Raw genomic sequence first — 25,154 nt, forward strand, 5'->3', positions numbered from 1 at the left:
ATTAAAGGATTAAATATATTCAGCTCCACTTACGGTGATGGAACTGTAGTAGTGTAGTAGTGCATGACGGACAGTCAAAAGATTTGCCACTGTTAGTTGTTAAAGGAAATAGAGCGACTCTTTGTGGTCTAAATTGGCTTGAATACCTCAACTTAAACTGGCAACAGATCAAGTATTTGCATGAGAGGAAAACACTTAACGATGTGCTGGAGACACACTCTGAAGTATTCACAGAAGAGTTGGGAACTCTAAAAGATATTAAAGCCTCCATCATTGTTAAACCTGAAATAACTCCCAAATTTTGCAAACACAGACTCCTTTCCTTTTCCATGAAGAAGCGAGTGGAGGAGGAGCTAAGGAGTCCGGAGGTACCGAACATCATTTCTTCTGTAAAGCACAGTGAATGGGCAGCACCAATAGTGCCTGTGGAAAAAAAAGATATATCACTGCACTTATGTGGGGATTACAAGGTATCCGTAAATCAAGCTGTTGAAACAGATAGCTACCCCCTACCTTGTTTAGAAGAACTGTTAGCAACCCTCAGTGGAAGGAAAATCTTCTCAAAAATCGACATGGCGGCAGCTTATCAGCAAGTGTTACTGGATGACGAATCAAGGAAATACACCACCATTAACACACACAAGGGGCAGTTTGTTTACAACAGATTTCCCTTTGGAATCAGTTCTGCACCTGCAACTTTCCAGAAGATTAATGAAAATTTGATGAAAGACTTGCCTGTGGTTGTGTTCCTGGATGACGTGCTGGTTATGGGTTGTTCTGAGGAGGGGCACCTTCACAATGCTGAAAGTGTTATGTGACGCCTCCAGGAAAGTGGACAGCAGAAATGCGCAAAATGTGAGTTCAGAAAAATTCAAATTCAGTATTTGGGACATGTGTTGGATGAGCGGGGTGTCCACCCGTCAAAAGACAAACTGAGAGCCATACAGGAAGCACCAGCCCCCACAAATGTCAAAGAGCTTCAGGCTTTTTTGGGGCTAGTGAATTATTGTTATGGAAGATTTGTTCCCCAGCAAAGCACAGTGTTGGCACCACTGTACAAACTGTTAAAGAAACAGGGAACATGGATGTGGACGGGGTGGAGCAAGATGCTTTTGATAAGTGTAAACAGCTGTTGACTAGTGATCAGGTACTAGTGCACTATGACCCCAGTTTATCGCTCACCTTAGCTTGTGACGCATCTGCTTGTGGAAACGGTGCAGTCATTCAACACACCCTACCGAACGGCGAGGAACGTCCGATTGCTTGTGCTTCAAGAACGCTGGTCCCTGCCGAGAAAAAATGTTCTCAGATCGAAAAAGATGCACTGGCACTGATTTACAGGGTTAAGAAGTTCCATCAGCACCTATGGGGCAGACATTTTCTTTTTGGTCACGGACCACGGCCCCCTGTTAACGCTGTTTGGAGAACATAAGAGTTTGCCTATGCTCGCGGCAGCACTGATCTAACGGTGGGCAATTATCTTATCAGCTTATGACTATCATATAACTTACCGCAAATCTGAGGAACACAGTAATGCAAACTGACTTTCCAGACGTCTGTTGCCAGAAACCAGTGACACGGGGACAGCCGTGACTTCAGCTATAATCCGCTCATCGATGACCGAACACTTCCAGGCAGCACCGCTAAACGCCACACAAGTTGCCACATCGACACGCACGGACAAGGAGTTGTCGCGTGTTCATAAGTATATTATGGAGGGATGGCCGGCACAGGTTGAAGATCTGAAAATCTGAAAGTTTTCCACACAAAAAGAAATGAGCTATCCACAGAGAGAGGCTGTGTGTTGTGGGGAACCAGAGTCATCGTACCTTCAAAACTGAGACATTACTAAATGAAATTCACACAGGGCACCAAGGCATCGTCAGAACAAAAACCTTAGCCCGCAACTATGTGTGGTGGCCCAACCTTGGATGTGGAGCAGATTTGTAAAGTATGCTAGGTCTGTCAGTTTGACCAAAACATGCCACAACAAGTCATGTTGCACCCGTGGGAGTTTCTGGGGGAATCCTCGAAAAGGCTACACATAGACTTTGCAGGACTGTTTCTGAACAACATGATTGTTGTGGACTCTCAGACCAAGTGGTTAGAGGTGTTTAGCATGTCACAGGTGATGTCTAAAGCAACCATTACCAGACTCAAAAGACTGTTTGCTGCTTTTGGCCTTCCAGCACAGCTGGTGACTGATAATGCCACCACCTTCATGTCAGAGGAGTTTCAGTCCTTTGTCAAACCGAACGGTATTCTACACACCACTTGCGCTCCTGGACACCCGGCAACTAACGGTCTGGCCGAGAGATATGTACAGACTTTCAAAACAATGTTCTCCTGTAAAAGGGCCCAAATAATTTTTTTAATTAGTTTTCACATTAATTAAGATGAACAAAGATGGATTTTTTTTTATATTTAATTTCTTTGTGGCCTTTAATATACAGTAGGTAGGTAGGTAGGTAGTTAGGTAGGTAGGAAGGTAGGTAGGTAGGTAGGAAGGTAGGTAGAGAGGAAAGTTGGAAAGTAATGAGTTGCTGTTTCTCAGCAACAGAACCAGGCAACGACAGCGTTTTGTTCAGTCACTGGATGCTGCTTAGTCAAGCAAAAACAAATAAAATCAGTATATGTTGATAGAAGAGATTGATAATATAACAGCAATCTCACTGGCATATATGTACCTTAAAAAACATGTTTTTCCATCTACTTTTTTTTCTCTTAGTCCTCTATATATTTGTAATATGTTAATAGGGTATGTCTTTATGTCACTTCTTTCTGCCAAAAACAACCAAACATACTACATACATCACATCACTAAATATGATCTGTGAAAATGGTGCACTGCTCGGTGGCTGCCTCAGTCTGCCTGATCCTGTTTGTTTATATGTTGCTGTTGTCTACTCTTTGACTGGTTTGTACTAGAAAAAAAAATTGTTGCACCTGTTGCAATGACAATAAAGTTTCATTCATTCATTCATTCATTCATTCATTCATTCATTCATATTGTTTTAGTTTCAACTAAAACAATGTGAATGTAAGACCTGGAGGAGATCAGTATTAGTTCACATCCTGCTAACTGTGCTTCGCCCAGGATCTTCCCTGCAACTCAATTTCACAACAAACCATGTTCATGTTCATTCTTAAAAAAGCCAAAAATGTACAAATACAATGCTTTAAATGCTGAAGCAAAGTAAATATATAAATATTAGGATATAAATTAAATGTGTATGACCAAAACACATTCATGTTTTATAACCTTGTAGTTTGACACATTTTAGTCATTTTTACTTTTTAAGTGTTTATTGTAGAAACAGTATCTAATAAAATAATTGCAATAGTTAGACGGCTTTTTAAATTCTTAGTTAAACGGGCAGGTTATTTGTGGGCGTGGCCTGTTCCCACGTTTGTTGGAGGAGCTTAAACAAAAGATTTGTGTAATAAAATTCTAGAATTCTTTGATGTTGGTCACATGACTGATGATGTCAAACATTCAGTATATCTGAAAAATTCTAAAGATTCTCAGATCATCCAAACCTTCGATCGCGTGCACACGTCCTCGACACTTTGGAAGAATTTTACACTGGTGAGAATATAGCATTTTTCTTCAAAACTTTTCTGTTTCTCTACAGATAAGTTGACAAGAAATACTATTGAATATCTGTTAAGATGGCATCAGGAAACAGACCATTCAGTTTTTCTAACGGTGCTAGCAAAACCTCACAGGCTCAAACAACCAGCCTTGTTAACAGCTTCAGGTTTAGCATCGAGACACCAAAATCTGACATAAATCCATCTAGTCAGAGCAGCAATTCCTTGAAAACCGACTGCAACGGCTTCAAGTTTTGCGGTAACATAAAAGGCTCAAACTCTGATGAAAACCAGAAGAGTTGTACCACCAAGAGCCAAAACTATGAAGAAAATTTGCAGAAGTCTGAGGAGAACAACCTCTGTGAACTGACAGAGAAGAAACCATCAAGAAGTCAGAAATTAGCCCAAGAGATAGCTTTCCAGAAAGAACATAAACGGAAACTGTGGGAGGAAAAAGCCAAATCTCCGACATGGAAATACCTCAGTCAAATTGTGAAGGTATCTTCACCAGAAACAGAATCAGCTCTGAAAGAGGGGAAACAAGTGGAGGGTGAAAACTCACAAACCCAGAGAGAAGTAAAAGATTTGGAACAGACAAACACTAAGGCTTTTCGTCTGAAAGAGAGAAGCAAAACTGAAAAACAGAAGATGTTTGAACGAGAAAGGAAGGAAATGGAGGAAGCATTTGGAGCCACTGATCAGGAAAAATTAACACAGGTAGAAATTTGGCTAACGATGAAAAATCTGATCAAAGAAATGTCACAAGAGAACAAAGCTCTGACGAACAAGATGAAAATTTTTGATGATGAAAGGAGAGAAATTCAGGCAATGAAGGCTGATTTAGAAAAAGAGAGGAAACACCTAGAGGATCAAATTAGCAAAGTGGAGGAGAGAGGAGGAGAGATTGACCAACAGAAAATTAAACTCAGCAAGAAAAAATCTCTCTGGAGCAGGAAAGAAAAAGAACAGAACATGGAGGCAAAAAAACTGGAAAAGGAGAGAGAGGAATTGGAGCTGCTGAGAGATCAGTTGAGGCAAGAGAAAACATCTATTCTGCAGAAAAGTAAACAGCTGGAAAAGCAAGTCCAGGAGCAGCAAGGTGGGAAAATACACCCTGAAGTGGAAATGAATGAAGAGGGCAAGAGTAATGGAAAACTTGAGCTTGAGAAAAGAAAATATAGGGAGAGACAACAAGTTTGGAGCAGAAGATTTAAAATGATGGAAGGTGAGCTCAAAAAAGCAGAAAAGAAAAATAATCAGCTGTTGAAGGAAAACAATAAACTCTCCGAAGAGAAGAAACAGCTGGAAAAGGAGAGAAAAGACTTGGTGGAGGAAAAGACAGCAGAAACTCATGTGGAAATCTTGAATCAACTAAAAGAGGAGAAGAAAAAGTTGGAGCTGGAGAAAACTGAACTCTTAGAGAAGAAACAACATCTGGAGCAGGAGAAGAAACAGCTTGAAAAGGCGAGAAAAGACTTGGTGAAGGAGGAAAAGAGAGTACAAACTCATGTGGAAATCAGTAGGACTCAACTAAAAGAGGAGAAGAAAGAGTTGGAGCTGGAGAAAAATGAACTCTTAGAGAAGAAACAACATCTGGAGCAGGAAAAAAATCAACTGGAAGAAGAGAGAAAAGCGAAGCAGCTGGAAAAACACGTTGAAGAGGAGAGAGTAGTGATTAAACAGGAAAAACTGGGAGCAGAGCTAAATCATGTGATAGAAAAGGAAAAAGAAACACAGGATTTGATTCATGCTCAACCCTTGAGTCTCCCTGAGAACCAGGGTGAATTTTCAGTTTTCGATTCACATCCATCTCATGAGGAATCTCAACTTTGCTCCACCTTCAGTGCTCAAACACTCTGTTATCCTGTCAACATTTCTGAGTTATATCCAGAGACATCCCATCTTTCTTCCTCTGAACCTGCCATTGATAACACCATCCTCACTCCACCCTTGGTTGTAGATTATACTGATTATCCGGTTGTCCAACCAAACTCCAACCAGATTCCTCCCAAAGACACCATCATCTGTCCACCCTGCAACAGTAATCCTCATGATTTCCCGTTGTATGACACAAATTCATACTGGGACGGCTGTGCCAACACCAACTACGGCAGTTTCTTCTCTCAGGGGTGTTACAGCAACCCTCCAAATTTCCCGTTGTATGATGCAAATTCATACTGTGACGGCTGTGCCAACACCAACTACGGCACTTTCTTCTCTGCAAACAGTTACAGCAACCCTCCAAATTTCCCGTTGTATGATGCAAATTCATTCTGAGACGGCTGTGCCAACACCAACTACGGCACTGTCTTCTCTCAAGACTGTTGCAGCAACCCTCCAGATTTCCCGTTGTATGAGACAAATTCATACTGGGACGGCTGGGGCAAAACCAACTACGGCACTTTCTCCTCTGCAAACAGTTACAGCAACCCTCCAAATTTCATGTTGTATGATCCAAATTCATACTGGGATGGCTGTGCCTACACCAACTACGGCACTGTCTTCTCTCAAGACTGTTGCAGCAACCCTCCAGATTTCCCATTGTATGATCCAAATTCATGCTGGGACGGCTGTGCCAACACCAACTATGGCACTTTCTTCTCTCAAGACTGTTACAGCAACCCTCCAAATTTCCCGTTGTATGATCCAAATTCATACCGGGACAGCTGTGCCAACATCAACTACGGCACTGTCTTCTCTCAAGACTGTTACAGCAACCCTCCAAATTTCCCGTTGTATGATACAAATTTGTACCGGGACGTCCGTGCCAACACCAACTACGGCACTTTCTTCTCTCTAGACTGTTACAGCAACCCTCCAAATTTCCCGTTGTATGATACAAATTCATACTGGGACGGCTGTGCAAACACAAACTACAGCACTGTCTTCTCTCAAGACTGTTACAGCAACCCTCCAAATTTCCTGTTGTATGATGCAAATTCATACTGGGACGGCTGTGCCAACACCAACTACGGCACTTTCTTCTCTCAAGACTGTTACAGCAACCCTCCAAATTTCCTGTTGTATGATGCAAATTCATACTGGGACGGCTGTGCCAACACCAACTACGGCACTTTCTCCTATGCAAACAGTTACACCAACCCTCCAAATTTCCCGTTGTATGATCCAAATTCATACTGGGACAGCTGTGCCTATATCAACTACGGCACCTTCTTCTCTCAAGACTGTTAAAGCAACCCTCCAAATTTACTGTTGTATGATACAAATTCATACTGGGACGGCTGTGCCTACACCAACTACGGCACTTTCTTCTCTCAAGACTGTTACAGCAACCCTCCAAATTTCCCGTTGTATGATGCAAATTCATACTAGGACGGATGTGCCAAAACCAACTACGGCACTGTCTTCTCTCAAGACTGTTACAGCAACCCTCATAATTTCCCGTTGTATGATACAAATTCATACTGGGACGGCTGTGCCAACACCAACTACAGCACTGTCTTCTCTGCAAACAGTTACACCAACCCTCCAAATTTCCCGTTGTATGATCCAAATTCATACTGGGACGGCTGTACCAACATCAACTATGGCACTTTCTTCTCTCAAGACTGTTACAGCAACCGTCCAGATTTCCCGTTGTATGAGACAAATTCATACTGGGACGGCTGTGCCAACATCAACTATGGCACTGTCTTCTCTCAAGACTGTTGCAGCAACCCTCCAAATTTCCCGTTGTATGATGCAAATTCATACTGGGACGGCTGTGCCAACACCAACTACGGCACTGTCTTCTCTCAAGACTGTTGCAGCAACCCTCCAGATTTCCCGTTGTATGATACAAATTCATACTGGGACGGCTGTGCCAACACAAACTATGGCACTTTCTTCTCTCAAGACTGTTACAGCAACCCTCCAAATTTCCTGTTGTATGATGCAAATTCATACTGGGACGGCTGTGCCAACACAAACCACGGCACTGTCTTCTCTCAAGACTGTTACAGCAACCCTCCAAATTTCCCGTTGTACGATACAAATTCATACTGGGATGGCTGTGCCAACACCAACTACAGCACTGTCTTCTCTGCAAACAGTTACACCAACCCTCCAAATTTCCCGTTGTATGATCCAAATTCATACTGGGACGGCTGTGCCAACACCAACTACGGCACTTTCTCCTATGCAAACAGTTACACCAACCCTCCAAATTTCCCGTTGTATGATCCAAATTCATACTGGGACAGCTGTGCCTATATCAACTACGGCACCTTCTTCTCTCAAGACTGTTAAAGCAACCCTCCAAATTTCCTGTTGTATGATACAAATTCATACTGGGACGGCTGTGCCTACACCAACTACGGCACTTTCTTCTCTCAAGACTGTTACACCAACCCTCATAATTTCCCGTTGTATGATACAAATTCATACTGGGACGGCTGTGCCAACACCAACTACAGCACTGTCTTCTCTGCAAACAGTTACACCAACCCTCCAAATTTCCCGTTGTATGATCCAAATTCATACTGGGACGGCTGTGCCAACATCAACTACGGCACTTTCTTCTCTCAAGACTGTTGCAGCACCCCTCCAAATTTCCCGTTGTATGATACAAATTCATACTGGGACGGCTTTGGCAAAAGCAACTACGGCACTTTCTCCTCTGCAAACAGTTACAGCAGCCCTCCAAATTTCATGTTGTATGATACAAATTCATACTGGGATGGCTGTGCCAACACCAACTATGGCACTGTCTTCTCTCAAGACTGTTGCAGCAACCCTCCAAATTTCCCGTTGTATGATACAAATTCATACTGGGACGGCTTTGGCAAAAGCAACTACGGCACTTTCTCCTCTGCAAACAGTTACAGCAGCCCTCCAAATTTCATGTTGTATGATACAAATTCATACTGGGATGGCTGTGCCAACACCAACTATGGCACTGTCTTCTCTCAAGACTGTTGCAGCAACCCTCCAGATTTCCCATTGTATGATCCAAATTCATACTGGGACGGCTGTGCCAACACCAACTACAGCACTGTCTTCTCTCAAGACTGTTACAGTAACCCTCCAAATTTCCCATTGTATGATCCAAATTCATACTGGGACGGCTGTACCAACATCAACTATGGCACTTTCTTCTCTCAAGACTGTTACAGCAACCGTCCAGATTTCCCGATGTATGAGACAAATTCATACTGGGACGGCTGTGCCAACATCAACTATGGCACTGTCTTCTCTCAAGACTGTTGCAGCAACCCTCCAAATTTCCCGTTGTATGATGCAAATTCATACTGGGACGGCTGTGCCAACACCAACTACGGCACTGTCTTCTCTCAAGACTGTTGCAGCAACCCTCCAGATTTCCCGTTGTATGATACAAATTCATACTGGGATGGCTGTGCCAACACCAACTACAGCACTGTCTTCTCTGCAAACAGTTACACCAACCCTCCAAATTTCCCGTTGTATGATCCAAATTCATACTGGGACGGCTGTGCCAACATCAACTACGGCACTTTCTTCTCTCAAGACTGTTGCAGCACCCCTCCAAATTTCCCGTTGTATGATACAAATTCATACTGGGACGGCTTTGGCAAAAGCAACTACGGCACTTTCTCCTCTGCAAACAGTTACAGCAGCCCTCCAAATTTCATGTTGTATGATGCAAATTCATACTGGGATGGCTGTGCCAACACCAACTATGGCACTGTCTTCTCTCAAGACTGTTGCAGCAACCCTCCAGATTTCCCATTGTATGATCCAAATTCATACTGGGACGGCTGTGCCAACACCAACTACAGCACTTTCTTCTCTCTAGACTGTTACAGCAACCCTCCAAATTTCCCATTGTATGATCCAAATTCATACTGGGACGGCTGTACCAACATCAACTATGGCACTTTCTTCTCTCAAGACTGTTAAAGCAACCGTCCAGATTTCCCGTTGTATGAGACAAATTCATACTGGGACGGCTGTGCCAACATCAACTATGGCACTGTCTTCTCTCAAGACTGTTGCAGCAACCCTCCAAATTTCCCGTTGTATGATGCAAATTCATACTGGGACGGCTGTGCCAACACCAACTACGGCACTGTCTTCTCTCAAGACTGTTACAGCAACCCTCCACATTTCCCGTTGTATGATACAAATTCATACTGGGATGGCTGTGCCAACACCAACTACGGCACTGTCTTCTCTCAAGACTGTTACAGCAACCCTTCAAATTTCCCGTTGTATGATACAAATTCATACTGGGACGGCTGTGCCAACACCAACTACGGCACTGTCTTCTCTCAAGACTGTTACAGCAACCCTCCACATTTCCCATTGTATGATACAAATTCATACTGGGATGGCTGTGCCAACACCAACTACGGCACTTTCTCCTATGCAAACAGTTACACCAACCCTCCAAATTTCCCGTTGTATGATCCAAATTCATACTGGGACAGCTGTGCCTATATCAACTACGGCACCTTCTTCTCTCAAGACTGTTAAAGCAACCCTCCAAATTTCCTGTTGTATGATACAAATTCATACTGGGACGGCTGTGCCTACACCAACTACGGCACTTTCTTCTCTCAAGACTGTTACAGCAACCCTCCAAATTTCCTGTTGTATGATGCAAATTCATACTAGGACGGATGTGCCAAAACCAACTACGGCACTGTCTTCTCTCAAGACTGTTACAGCAACCCTCATAATTTCCCGTTGTATGATACAAATTCATACTGGGACGGCTGTGCCAACACCAACTACAGCACTGTCTTCTCTGCAAACAGTTACACCAACCCTCCAAATTTCCCGTTGTATGAGACAAATTCATACTGGGACGGCTGTGCCAACACCAACTACGGCACTGTCTTCTCTCAAGACTGTTGCAGCAACCCTCCAAATTTCCCGTTGTATGATCCAAATTCATACTGGGACGGCTGTGCCAACACCAACTACGGCACTGTCTTCTCTCAAGACTGTTGCAGCAACCCTCCAGATTTCCTGTTGTATGATCCAAATTCATACTGGGACGGCTGTGCCAACACCAACTACGGCACTTTCTTCTCTCAAGACTGTTGCAGCAACCCTCCAGATTTCCCGTTGTATGAGACAAATTCATACTGGGACGGCTGTGCCAACACCAACTACGGCACTGTCTTCTCTCAAGACTGTTGCAGCAACCCTCCAAATTTCCCGTTGTATGATCCAAATTCATACTGGGACGGCTGTGCCAACACCAACTACGGCACTGTCTTCTCTCAAGACTGTTGCAGCAACCCTCCAGATTTCCTGTTGTATGATCCAAATTCATACTGGGACGGCTGTGCCAACACCAACTACGGCACTGACTTCTCTCCAGTCTTGCAATAAAAATAAAAATATATATAAAATATAAGTAATTTCTCAGACTTTTTCCTTTTTTAGTTTCTATAAAATCCTTAAAATACAACTGTTGCACATTCTGGTAGCTGAATGTGATAATGTTAAAGGTCCTATTTTATGCAAAATTCTCTGTCTAATGTTTTTCTTACATTCATATGTGTCCTCATAACCTGTGTATGAGGCCCAAAAAAGACAAATATCTCCTCTTTCATATAGTCAAGACCTGACTGTGCCCAATAGAATGTGTCTTACATAATGCTATGTTTAGATTCTACCAGAAGCCTATCAGCCCGTCCATACATGGAGTCTAAAATTCACTAACTTTAGCAAATAGCAGTCTGCTTACAGCTGCAATGAAGTATAGTCCTAATCTGTGTCATTTTAAATAATTCTAATTATGAAATGTTGAGAATAAGACATTTCACTGAATAAATGCACAAAAGATTAAGGCTGGAGTTTCCAGTCTTATGGGGTATTTTATGATATTTACGTAACAATGATTTTCAATTTGTACGCATCCTAGGGATGCAGTCTGGGGGACCCCCAATCACTACGGCAACTATCCTGTGCATGGCTCCTGGTGTGGAGGATGTGCATGAGTACAACACTAGAGTTAAAAAAAGAGCTAAAAACAACAAAAACAAGCATACCTAAAAACAATAATAAAAAATAAGAGAAACAAGTATAAAAGTCTATAAATGAGCTTATAAAATCAATGTGCTTGTGTAAAAACAGAATTGTAAAGGATGCATAAACAGGTAGCATTTAAAATAAACAAGTACATAATTAATTAACTAAGAAGAAAAAGACTAAAATAAAATAATTCAGTTATATGCTAAGCTAAAAAGCTAGGTCTTGAGCAGGAAAGAGCAACTCTGGTCCTCATGGGCTGCAGTCCTGCAGGTGTTTCGACTTTTCCGTTACAACACACCTGATTCAAATTAAACAATCCTCCTCAACATCTTGTTGTCAAGTTCTGCCCAATCATGTTGACCCATCAATCTAATTCAGGTGCTACTGATATTCTTTAATATATCAATCGTCTCTGCAGCTCTGAGGCTCTCCAGCAGGCTGTTCCTCAGACGAGGGCTGTAGTGATAGAACAAGGCCTCGTCATAGGTTTTAGTTCTGACTATGAGAACAATTAAAATGCCAGTACCAGAAGACCTCAGGGTCTGTGATAACTCGTAATTTGACAGCAGGTCAGATAAAAAGAGAAGTATGAAAACCACCCTGGTGGCTGCTCTGGACATTTTTGTCCATTTTTTTCAACTTTTATTTTATTTTTTTCCTAGATGATCATTTCTGATGTGTTAGTGCTAGTGGCATGAATTTTTAAAATAACTTTTCTTTTTAGAGACATTTTTAAACCAATTTTCTTCTTCTATCATGTCTTTTATATATTTATATATATATATATATATATATATATATATACACGCACATATGGGTGCCACATACATCACCTATGTGCTTTGCTATAATTTCAGTTAACAAGTATGTCTAAGTTAATCCTAGTTTCAATATTTGGTTACATTTAAGAATAACTCAGTAATATTTGTTGCTGGGGTTTTATTTGCACTATCGTTTAACTTTGGTTCAGATATTTGTGTTGAGTCAGATAAGTGTTGGAATAAGAGGAACAGATAATGGGAGCCTGTACCTTTAAGGTTTACAGCCGCTTACGACAGGTCAGCGTAAAGTGTTGTTATTAATTTGGGCTGGAAAACATGAGGGGTAGAATAGAATAGAATAGAATAGAAATACTTTATTAATCCCTTTGGAGAGTCCTCAGGGAAATTTGGGTACCAGCAGCAATACAACACCAACAGTAAAGCAGGATAAGCACAAGATATAATATATACAGGTATAAAGTAAAATAGAGGCAATAAGGTGCAAGAAAGTATAAATAGAATGCAATAAATAATAATAAGATAAGTTAAATAAAATAATATAAACAAGCATTGCACACAGTAGAGGTGGTACAGATTCCCAGTTCACTATTGCACGTATAAGTTATTGTAACTGTTTAGGTAGGAGAGCTCACGGTTTTTCTGACCGTGTTAATATGAGTTAAGTTGTGGTAAAATACTGAAGTTCTGTGCATGTTAATGCATCGTTTAATAAACAACAAAAAAGACAGTTTTTTGTGGAAGACACATTTTTATGGAGATAGGTTTTAATGGAGAACCTACATTAAAGTCAGAAAAACCCTTCTTTCTTCCCAATGGTGGAAAACATTTATGGAAACTGTGGACTGCATCTGCAGCGGTGTTGTGGCAGCTCGTTATGAAAAACATTTGGATTTTGGACTCCTGCGGCAGGGAATAGAGAAAAGTGGAGACACATGGTAAGCAGAGCGAGTTACCTGTGTTAAATCTGAGAACTTCATGGTATGGAAGAAGTCCGTAATGAGCTAGCTCGTGGAAAAAGAGAACAGAAAATGACAAAGAAGGCTGTCGAAGAAAAGATTTCCTGATTAATTCAATCAAAAAAAGCTAAATTGGGTCATCTAACTGGCCAGGCTAATGTGATCTAACGGCTAATGGAAGAAGATGCTAACGTAAACACAGTGAAGCAGAAGTTACACTGAGAGTGTGTCTCAAACCGCACACTTACATGAGTGCACTGGAAGGTAGTGTGTAGTTTGCACTAAGCTCTACCTTCTGTAGTAACACCATCGTGGGTAAGTGCTGAACCAAATTGAGCTCTAACGTTTTGAACTTACTGGTAGTGACGTATCAGCTTTTGACGGTGATTCTTCTGCTGCCTTAATTTACAGAATGAATTTCCAACTCTTGATTTTACTTTGTTTACTCCTTACTTAACCCCACCTGTAAACTTTGTCGCATCCAACGCAGGATCCTCCTCAGGCTGCACATGAATTAGAACGTATGCTTATTTATTTTAAGGTCTATGACCTCCTACATGCTGCCTAATAGCAGCGCCACTCCATTAATATACTTTTTTTTAGGACAATCCGTCCAAGTTCTTCCAAAATCCAAAATCACGTTAACATACGTGTTTACATGTCATCATACTTTTATACTATTAAATGTCTTTTAAAAGGCCTCATTAGTGAAACAAAGAACCGTGGCCTCCACTGTATTAATCTATCTAAGTAGATAACAATAGAAACCATCAGCACACGTTCATGTGTCTTTGCATGTCTCCCCCATACCTGTTAGTATAAAGTGCAATTTAAAACACTAATAAAATAGCTTTTAAATAAGCAAAGATATCTTCACTGAATTAAAGTACTTTACATTATACATGTGTTTTATTGGTGTTTACACTGATACCTTCACGTCTGCAACAGGAAACCGATTCTACTAGAAACCATCATTTAAAATATGAAACGCAGTAATGAAGACGCTAAAACAGGGATGCAGAAAACATTTTATTTAAACTTTTTATTAAAACATTTCTCTCTTGTCGCCTCTTCTTCTCCACAGCAGCGTCCTAGCCCGCAGGTGGTAAACGCTTCAGAGCTACTGCTGGCTCGGTGGTTTGATGCCACAGTGACCTACGGTGAACACACAATGGCAGTTTATATAAAAGCAAACATTAATATATATATATGTACTTTATAGGTACTTTGCAGACGCTTATCTAAAGTGATGTACAATCAGCTACGGCTTAGTCAGCGGTACCATGGAAACAGGCCGGTTCTCTAACCAGCGGTGTTTCTTAATCAGTTTTCAGATCAAGGACCATTTCGTTTACGCCAGAGACCCCGCAGTGCTTAATCTGGAGGTTCAACAATCATGAATAAACATACAGAACCTATAGCATTAATCATTTTTAACACTTATAGCCCATCTACATCCACGAAATCGGCTATAAAACTGCTAACATTTACGTTGCTAACTCTACTGCAGCCTCCAACAAATGATCAGATCCATAGAAGAGATCAGAAGCATGCTGCAGTTTATATTAGAATTATGATCAAATAACTTCATACTTACAACAGTAGAAAATAGCCTCCACCTGCATCGGTACCGCTGAGTCGGTGGCTGCCATTATTCAGCTCTGAAAAACTGGTTGAAAGTCCCTCCCCTTCCGCTACGTCAGCAAGATGGCGTCCGTTTAGTGCGTGTAGTGTCCATCGTTTCGTACTAGATTTTTGGCCGAGTTTTGGGCAGCATCCGGGTACTTTCAGTGCACTGACTTTTTACTGAAATTTCTGTGTCAGCGCACTAAGCACTTAAATGTAGTGTTCGAAGTATAGAAGTGTGCGGATTGGGACATACCTTGAGATTATCAAGACTCCCTAGGAGAATCTTGGAAGACTAATGATGCTTTATCACACTTGCTGTGTGGAGAAGAGCTGGAAAAAGATCAAAGTTTGTGGTTTGAGCCGAAGCTAATGCACATTCGTGAATTTATGCGACAAGTGGAAACGTGGATAGAGACAGCTGAAGAACGTGCTAAACAAGCTGAGGAATGTGCTGCAGAGGTGCACCCGGCAGACAGTGTATCATTGGCATCAGGTGCCCATAGCTGTAGGAGCAGACAGCCTGCATCAGATGTCGGGAGCAGAGTGTCCACTGCTTGAGCTGCACGTCTCAAAGCTGAAGTAGAAAGAGCTGCATTGCTAGCAAAGGCTGCTGTTCTTAAACAAAAACAAGATATTGACGCCCATCAAACCAGAGGATGCAGAGGCTTTGAATGCCTTTTCACTCTTCCTGACAGCCTGCTGCAACACCATGACTGAGGTGAGTTATATGGAGGAGTTGGACAATGTTGTAAATCTGAAAGCCACAGTGGCAAAACTTCCATTCAAGCTGCGTGAAAGATGGAGAAATGTTGTGTGCAACATACAAGAGGATAGTGATAGAAGCTTAAGGATTTGGCTGAGTTCATCAGCAAACAAGCCAAAGTTGCTCTTCATCCAGTCTTTGGTGACATAAAAGATGGCACTGCATCTAAAACGTTCACAACCAAGCAAAGTAATCACAAAGAGCTGAAAAAAGGTATAGACAGGAAGTCCTTCACCACAAGTGCCGTGCAGTTGGATAAACAAAAGAAAGATGCAGATCCAGCTGAACACACAGCTCCAACTACCACAACACTGGCCTGTCTCTTCTGTAAAGGCGAGAATATCTTAGAGACTAGTAACAAACTTAAAAGTAAATCACACAAAAAGAAACTGGAGTTCTTGAGGAGCAAGGGACTTTGTTTTAGCTGCCTCAAGCATGGTCACATGAGTAAACTTTGCTAAATTAAAGTGAACTGTGAGGTGTGTACTTTAACACATCCTACACTTCTGCACATTAAGAGAAAGGGCTTAGTTGCAGATGCAGAAACATGGGCAGAGAACAGTGATGGTCAATGTGATGGTTTTGAGCGCGTTTGTTTGTGCTCAGTCTGACGAGCATGAGCTGACTGGGGCCGGGGAGGCAGACTGCAATAATTAAACATACATAACTGCTGCTGGATGATCCCGCGCTGGCTTACTGTCAGACATTAATGTTTATCAATAAAGAGTGTGGACATAAGCATTTAAAAAAGTTAAAAGTATTGTGACATGTTGCAGACTCCTAATAAAAAAAACATTAACTTAATAAAATTAAACTTAAAAAACAAAGAAAATATTGACTGAAGACTTTTTTTTGCTTTTCAAAACATTTTTAGGTTGTCTTTTCTTCAGTTTTTGCCTTTCTCACAACATCCCCCTCCACTGTAGCATCCATTACAACTATGCTAGTGATGTGATGTTCGGCTCTTTTCAGAGAGTCGGCTCTTTTGGCTCCCAAACGACTCTTGATTTAGCTCCTTTTGTAGCCCCATAATTTAGATTAACTTCTCAAAAATGAATGGTAAATGTATTTGTTGCATTATTTATCATCTATTCTAATTTAAAGTTTAAGTTTTAACAAAACAATTATAGTTTGTTTATAATTGGTGCAATAAAAATACATGTTTTTCCAAACACGGTGAATAATCATGATTAATAATCGTGATTACAATATTGATCAAAATAATCGTGATCATTATTTTGGTCATAATCATGCAGCCCTATTTCTGTGGTGGCCAGGTGGAGATTCCACTCAACCACTGGTGGAACACAAGATGACTGTGTATCTGTTTGGAGCCACATCCTCACCCAGCTGTGTCAGCTTTGCCCTGAGAAAGTGTGCTGAAGATCAGAGTAAACAAAACAGAACTGAGGTTGTAAAGAGTCCTACAGAATTTTTATGTGGACGACTGACTTAAGTCTGTGGCCACGGAAGAGGAGGCCATATCGATGTGCCATGATCTTATGAAAATATGTGGCTACACTCTAAAAGATAATACACTGACTTAACTTTAAAAAATTGAGGTAACAATTTGCATGCACCTTACTTGCAACTTTTTAAGTATATATCCAGAGACTTTCATAGTTCTACTAACTCAGTTTGATCAGCATGGTCAACATGATTTGAACTGGTCTCAAAAAAGCTTAATTGTGCTGATTTAAATTAATTTTCCTTCTAAAATTTAGGTGATTTTGAGTTATCAAATCACTTATTTAAGTTATTGTCACTGCAAACTGTTACTTCAGTTTTCTTTAGTACTATGAACTTATTTAACTTAAATAAAAAAACAAGTTTATTCTTTTGCTCACTTCATTATAAAGTCACAGTAACAATGAATTTAAACTGTTTTACCCCATGTGCACAAACAAAGAAAAAATCAAAACACAAAAACAAAAAGAAAACATTTTGAATATAATCACAAAAGAAATCTTGCTGTGTTGAGGAGCTCCAAAAGATAAGAATCCAGGTAAATTCTCTTAACATACAGTATTCAAATGAATTATCTGGATATTGGTGGGACAATCGTCTGCACTAAATCCAGTCCTCTCAGAAATAAATAAAAAAAAAAATAGTGTATGTGAACACAAATACATAAAAACTTTTGCTGAAATGCCCAAAAACATTTGGCATTTCCTCCCTGAAGAACATGGAGCAAATCTTTCAGATACTGAGTACAGATCTGGTTCAACTTCCTGATAAACCTTTAAACAGTATGAAACATAAGACTAATTTTAACAACATTCAAACTGGAAATATAACCGCATGAACAATAAAACCTGTAAAGTTTCCTGCTGAATCTCATCTTCTACATTTTATTGCAGCAGTTTGTTTTTTAGAGAATTGACCTTTGGGATAGCTTTCAGACCATCCAGCTCAAGGAATACCGTCTGAAACACTTCAAAGGTACAGACGTGGACAAAATTGTTGGTACCCTTCAGCTAATGAAAGAAAAGCCCACAATGGTCACAGAAATAACTTGAATCTGACTAAAGTAATAATAAATAAAAATTCTATGAAATTTAACCAATGAAAGTCAGACATTGTTTTTCAACCATGTTTCAACAGAAATATTTAAAAAACAAACAAACAAACAAAACAAACAAATCAAAACAAAAACAAAACTTATGAAACAGGCCAGAGGGGTATTGTACGAAACCAGAATAAAGAAATCCAGGATAATTAAACAAGCCCAGCTTGACCTAGCTTGCGCGGCCTATCCTGGCTTAACTGGTTGCACGCTTGCTGAGCCAGGATGAGAAGGTGCGGCTAGGTTAAGCCAGGTGAAGATAGTTGGGATAAGTGCGTGTGCACGGCATACTGAAGCAGACCTCGCGATCGCTCACAGAATCACCGATGGGGAAATGGATAAAAGTCGCGCGTCCTACGTCACGGCCGCTGAACAACAGCTCCTGACGGAGTTCTCTGACGAAGTTAAGGATATTATAAGGAAAAAAGGCAAAACCAATGCCATAAGTAAAGAACGCGAGAGAGCCTGGCAGACAATAGCCGACCGGCTCAATGTGTAAGTGGTCAAAAACTGTACAATTAATAAACAGTGCTCCACTGGAACTGTCATAATTAGGCTACAATTAAAGGAGTTACTTTTCAAATCCACTAACTGTTGTATACTTTAAGAGTGACAAGCAGGTGCATGTTACTCAGGAAATGTAGAGTATGATTAGGTGCAAACAATCATCCACAATGTGTCATTTAATCTATTTTCCTCATGTAACGTTTTTATCTATTTTATCTTTCTGTCCTTCATAAAGGACAAACCTGTCTGGCCATAAAAGGACCTGGCAGCAAGAAAAAATTAAATATAAGAACATTTTGCAGGCTGGTAAGTGACTCCAAAGTAGATAACCGTGAACAAATGAGGTGAATAGATGAGGTGTCTGCTGACATGTTCAATGTCTGTATGATTGTAGCAGTTAAAAAAAGGCCTATAGAACTGGCACAGGGGGCGGCCCACCAAGCCAGGATGTGACTCCAGCAGAGGAACTGGCCTCCATTTAAATAAAGGGAGGCCAGTGATGGAGGGGATCCAGGGAGGGACAATAACTGACTCTGTCCCAGCCACAGAAACTGTCCGCTTCATACAAGGTACACAAAGTACTGCAATTCTACTGCACATGGAACACAATCAAATATAATATAGTGTCTGACTTTGGATAACCTTGCAGTGTCTGGGAACACAATTACACTTTTGGAGCCACCAGAAGATGATCCGGTTAGTACAGTGTCTCCAAATCACAGGCTTGGTATGTTCTGTGAAATCTTAATCTGAGTCCTCTCGCTGCATGTATACGGCAGGAGGAAGGCACATCTGCAGCTGCAGAATGCACGTCTGCAGATGAGGAGACTGTGTCAGTGGAGTCCAGAAGGTTTGAGACATGTCAGTTTTATGGGATTGGCCTGCTTATTTATTCCATGAAGGATATGAAGTCAGTGATGTGGTGCTAATAGAAAATGTGTAGCAGGACCCGGATGCTGCACAGTCTCCTAAGCGGCCTGGTAACATTGTGAGTATTGGCTAAAGTACATCTACGTTATGCACAAATCCTGCTGTGCTAACTGACATTTCCTTTACAGACTTCACAAACTGTCAGAACGCTTTATTCAGGGCACCTGGAGAGAGAGAGAGAGCTGGCAGATGTTAAAAGCTGACTCAAAAAGAGCAAGCTGCAAGGAATGGAGCTGGATCTTGAGATTAAACGCCGGACACTCAGAAAACTGGACCTGGAAATCCAGTAACCGAAAATCTGTATCTCTCAATGACACAGTCATCTCCAAAGGCCAGGGGATGTGAGCTGTCCCTGAAGACTCGTTCACGTCTGAATGCTCTTCTGAGGATGCGGGCTTCCTCGTCCAGCACATCCTCCGAAAAAGGGAAAGCCATTATGAAGAGGGAACAGGTGAAGGGGAGTTGGACCTATATATTCTACATTGCCCTCGTCACGGATTTCTTTGAATACACCTTTGTATCCTCATCCGCTGTGTTTTGTAATATCAATTAATGCAATAAAACATATTTATAAAACCTCTGACAGCAATTTGACGAGCAGTCTTCATTAGCATAGCAATATAACACTTGGCCTGAGTAATAATACTACAACTCGAATCCATATAAAAAGGCTGTTGCGATTACGAACAGATTTGGATTAAATGTACAGTGACTGTATATGTAATATTTTAATACTGGATGATTAAAATGACGCGCCATACTTAGGAAGACCATGGACATGCTGTAAAACACATTAATTCCTCACAGAATTGACGTTGGACATGCAGGTGACTCGCTAGGATTAATCTTCCGGCAGTTAGCCTGGTCTGGAGCAGGCTAGCTGCAGCGGATAAATCACCACAGTAACTTGGCCGGGTTTAGTTTGAGCTGCTTTCATGCAACCGACTTAGGGCTAAATTCAGCCAGGATAACCAACATATCCCGGCTTAATCCCTTATCTTGGTTTCGTGCAAAACCCCTCAGGAGTCTAAAGGAGCTCAATCTGACTCATCATGAACAACAACCCAACAAACTCTAGACCAGAGCTTTAATTCGTTTATTGAAACTATTAATAATTAAGTACATAAAGAATTGAACTAGAGGTTCAGCAGCTTTAGTACAAATAACTGCAGCTGATTAACAGAACATGTTTTACTGGACATGATCTTATTTTACACACTGAAAGTACACGTGTTTGTTAGAACACAGAACCAGCAGCTGGTTAACGTACTGATGGATCTCAGCTGGATGATGATGTGCTTTTCATTTCTTTTCACAATTAAAAGTTTAGTCTCCCAGTAAGACCAGTAGAAACTCCTCCATGATCCATCTCCAGTAGGCTGGATTACTGTACTGGTCTTTAACAGGACTTCCCAGTAAGACCAGTAAACATCTGCAGCTCATCCAGATGCTGCTGCTAGAGTTTTAACCAGGACTAAGAGATCTGAACACATCACACCAGTTATAACATCTTTACACTGGTTTCCAGTTTATACTGGTTTCTAGTTTATACTGGTTTCCAGTCACAGAATAGATTTTAAAACCCTTCTGATTGTTTACATCCCAGAACGGTTTAGGCCCATCTGTTATGTTCAGAGAATATAAACCTAGCAGAGCTCTTAGATCCAAAGACTCTGGTCAACTAGTCCAGACCAGAGTCCAGACCAGAGTCCAGCCCAGAGTCCAGACCAGAGTCCAGCCCAGAGTCCAGACCAGAGTCCAGACTAAACATGCAGACATTTTTAAATCCAGGTTAAAAACATTTCTTTTCTCATGTCTCTGCATGAAATCTGCATGTTAACCTTTTAACTTGCTTTTAATCCTTTTAATGTAATTTTTTATTTATTGTGATTATGTGTTGCTGCCTTTTTTATATTTCTTAATATCTGTAATGTTTTTGTTTTATGTAAAGTACTCTGAATTGTCCTGTACATGCAATGTGTTGTACAGATAAACTGCCTTCTATGTTAAACGTACATAACCTGCTGTCCAGCATTGTAAACATTGTAAACAAAAACTAATTTAAGCCTCTCAAATTCAGCTTTTCAAGATTTTGTGTGAGACTGTGTGTAGGTCTGTTTGCGTGTGCGTGTGTGTGCGTGTCCGAGACTCTGTGTGTGTGTGTAACTGACAGTGTGTGTGTGACTCACGTTCCCTCCCCATGCTGCTCGGCCTGGCTGAAGCTTCTTTTTCCGTGGAGGCGGGCAGAAAAGCTACCTGGTCCAGGTGCTCCTGGTTAACCTTCTCGTGCAGCTTTTCAAATGGATTTTCAGATTCGTGGTTTTTCCTTCCACATATTTTACCACCTGCTTCTTCTACAAGGCACTTTATCTTTGACATGGTCATAACGATGGTCTCTCCTCCCTTTCTCCTAACTTTCTCCGTAGCATCACGCTAGCCGGCGCGCGGACACGCTGTTGACACGTGACGTCACGGAGCTTCAGGTGTCGTACGACGCAGACACCTGGCGTAAATCCAGCAAAGTAAATAGATTTAATATCAACCCAGAGGGCTTATGTATGAAATAAATTTACAAAAAACGAAAACGAAGGACATTTTTGCTAAAATTTTAGTTTTGTAAACACACGATACAGTTTCAGTTAGTTTTCGTTTTTTCGTTAGTTTTGTAAGAACCTTGGCAGGGACCAGTCATTATAGTGGTCCGGTCCATGGTCCGAACCATGTTGGACCCACCGGCTCCGTCGGGCTTAAAGTTTTAAAAAGAAAAAATAAAAATAACCACTTAGCCAACCCGAGTTTTGAGCCCATCGGCTTCCGTATCTGTACGTCCACGACGCCTGTACGCTGAAAACGTCTCGCTCCTAATGCTACTTTGAGTGATTCTACTGTTTCTATGGTAACCAAAACTATGTCTTCAGAGCACTTTACAAAAGATGGCCCATTGCCATTTTGTTTCCTAAGCGACACCATCAAACCAAAAGCAGTGAAAAGACTACAACATTAAGATATGTTTGCCCGCATACAGGGAAATGTTCTCATGGCTCGTGGTTTCTGCATTATTATTATTTTTATTATTATTATTATTATTATTATTATTATTATTATTATTATTATTATATTATTATTATTAATATTATTATTATTATTATTATTATTATCATTATTATATTATTATTATTATTGTTATTATATTATTATGTAACTTTGTTTTAACACCTTCAAGGTCTGACTGAAGATGGTGGGGCACGCGCTGGCTGCTACCTGTGTTTCACGCTTCAGGTGCAGAGCTGTGTTTCCTGGATAGTTATTGCTGTTATAGTTATTTATTTGTTCATTCGTGGCGCTGTTATCAAGCAGCCTACTTACGCAGCGTTCATCAATATTATTTAAAAGCAGATCGTCATGGAAACGGAACGTTCCAGCTGCTATAAAAGGCGCGCGGGCAGTTTTAATTCCCCCTTTTCACTTGAGGTGAGAGTGGACAAAACCTGAGAACTTAAGAGCACCCTGATATCAGCGCGAGACAAGAGAGAGAGGCCGGACCTGCTGGAAGACTTGGTGGATCAAAGAGGACCGGCGGACCGTTTGAATAGCTGGTGGATCAGAGGAACCGGCGGACCGGCTGCAACTGGTGGATCAGAGAGACCGGCAGACCGGCTGTACCTGGTGGATCACAGGGACCGGCGGACCGGCTGCAACTGGTGGATCAGAGAGACCGGCAGACCGGCTGTACCTGGTGGATCACAGGGACCGGCGGACCAGCTGCAACTGGTGGATCAGAGAGACCGGCTGTACCTGGTGGACCTGTGACAGGAACCGAAGCGAGAAAGGATGTCGTCTTCCCGGGAGGACCGCCTCCTGGAAGGTAAGTAAATCATGTTTGATTTTTCTTTGCAATAATAGTTTGTTTAAAATTGTTTATTCTTAACCAAAATATGTTAAACCGTTAAATTTAAAGATGGGGTAAATTTTCTTTAGTGTTATAGAAACAACAAATTGATGACAGTTTGTTTTGGGTGTATAAATGAAGGGTTGGTTTGTGCATATTAAAATTCGCGGGAAATTAATGATGATTTCCTGGGTAAAAATGGTATTTCCCGGGAATTTTGATCGCGTTGTCTGGATATTGTAGTAATTTAAAAGTCAGTTGTTTTGAAAAGAGAGCGTGAACTGTGTTCAGTCTTTCTTGTTTTTATTTATTTAGTGTGTGTAAAAATGCAGTGAAGACACATTTTTTGGTCACCATAGAAACAATGGGATTTTTTAAAAGTTTAAAATTCAGAACGTGACGTTTTGAACGGAGCCTAAAGTTCTGAACGTCAACTCCAACCACCAATCAGCTGAGTTTACAAAGGTTATGTGCGCTTTGTTTAAAGCTACAAATTCATGTTGTTTCTGTCTCTCATATGATTTACACCCTGTTTGGAGAAAAAAATAGTGTTATTGTGGCGAAAGCGTAATCACGGTAAACTTTAAGATGAAAAATGAGCCATTCTCCTTAAATGGATCAACTTTTCTATCCCTAGAAGTATTTGTAACTGCGTGGATCATGTAGTAAAACTGCTTTCGCCACCACTGGTTGGGATTAACTGATGGATGTAGTGGGTTGGTTGTGGTTGGGTCTCCATTAATGAAATTCTAGTTGGGGTGACTAATTACATGAGTTAGTTGTAAACAGTTGATTTTAACAAGTCAGTCTAGTATTAAGTAGTTTTGCATTTCATGTTTTAGTAAAAGAAATGTATGACTTTAAAACCTGTAATTTGAGAGAGAAACTTCCATACCTGGACTTTCTTCCTCACAGACTACATCCTCGGAGTCCCTGTGCTGGTGATCGTCCGTGGACATGAAGGTAACCCCTTTGCTTTTGCTCGGTTTCTTGATCGTGATGGTGTCCCCCTATTCTCAACTAGTGAGCAATCTGATGTTGAGCAATTGGATGCTGAGCAATCTGATGCTGAGCAATCCGATGCTGAGCAATCTGATGCTGAGCAATCCGATGTTGAGCAATCTGATGCTGAGCAATCGGATGTTGAGCAATCGGATGCTGAGCAATCGGATGCTGAGCAATCTGATGCTGAGCAATCTGATGCTGAGCAATCGGATGTTGAGCAATCGGATGCTGAGCAATCGGATGCTGAGCAATCGGATGCTGAGCAATCTGATGCTGAGCAATCGGATGCTGAGCAATCTGATGCTGAGCAATCGGATGCTGAGCAATCGGATGCTGAGCAATCCGATGCTGAGCAATCCGATGTTGAGCAATCGGATGTTGAGCAATCCGATGCTGAGCAATCCGATGCTGAGCAATCTGATGCTGAGCAGTCGGATGCTGAGCAATCTGATGCTGAGGAGTATGATGAGGTGGCTTATAGTTCAGAAGTGGACAGGTAGTAATGAAAGTGTTTCTGAGGACTCTGGGTACAGCAGCATGTACTCTGAGAAAGATGACGACCATA

The 25,154-nt window shown here is 41.2% G+C and overlaps 1 protein-coding gene and 1 pseudogene across 1 annotated transcript; both read left to right on the plus strand.

Moving 5' to 3' along the window:
* Positions 1-329: 329 nt before the first annotated feature.
* LOC121639346 lies at positions 330-23,505 on the plus strand (annotated as a pseudogene).
* On the plus strand, positions 22,503-25,154 carry LOC121639241 (cation channel sperm-associated protein 2-like). The gene is made up of 4 exons (XM_041984406.1): positions 22,503-22,571; positions 22,919-22,974; positions 23,092-23,560; positions 24,500-25,154. Exons 3-4 carry the CDS (start codon positions 23,527-23,529, stop codon positions 25,087-25,089), a joined length of 624 nt encoding a protein of 207 aa, XP_041840340.1. The 5' UTR covers positions 22,503-22,571; positions 22,919-22,974; positions 23,092-23,526; the 3' UTR covers positions 25,090-25,154.

Source organism: Melanotaenia boesemani, chromosome 5 (assembly GCF_017639745.1).
Source record: "Melanotaenia boesemani isolate fMelBoe1 chromosome 5, fMelBoe1.pri, whole genome shotgun sequence".
Lineage (NCBI taxonomy): Eukaryota > Metazoa > Chordata > Actinopteri > Atheriniformes > Melanotaeniidae > Melanotaenia > Melanotaenia boesemani.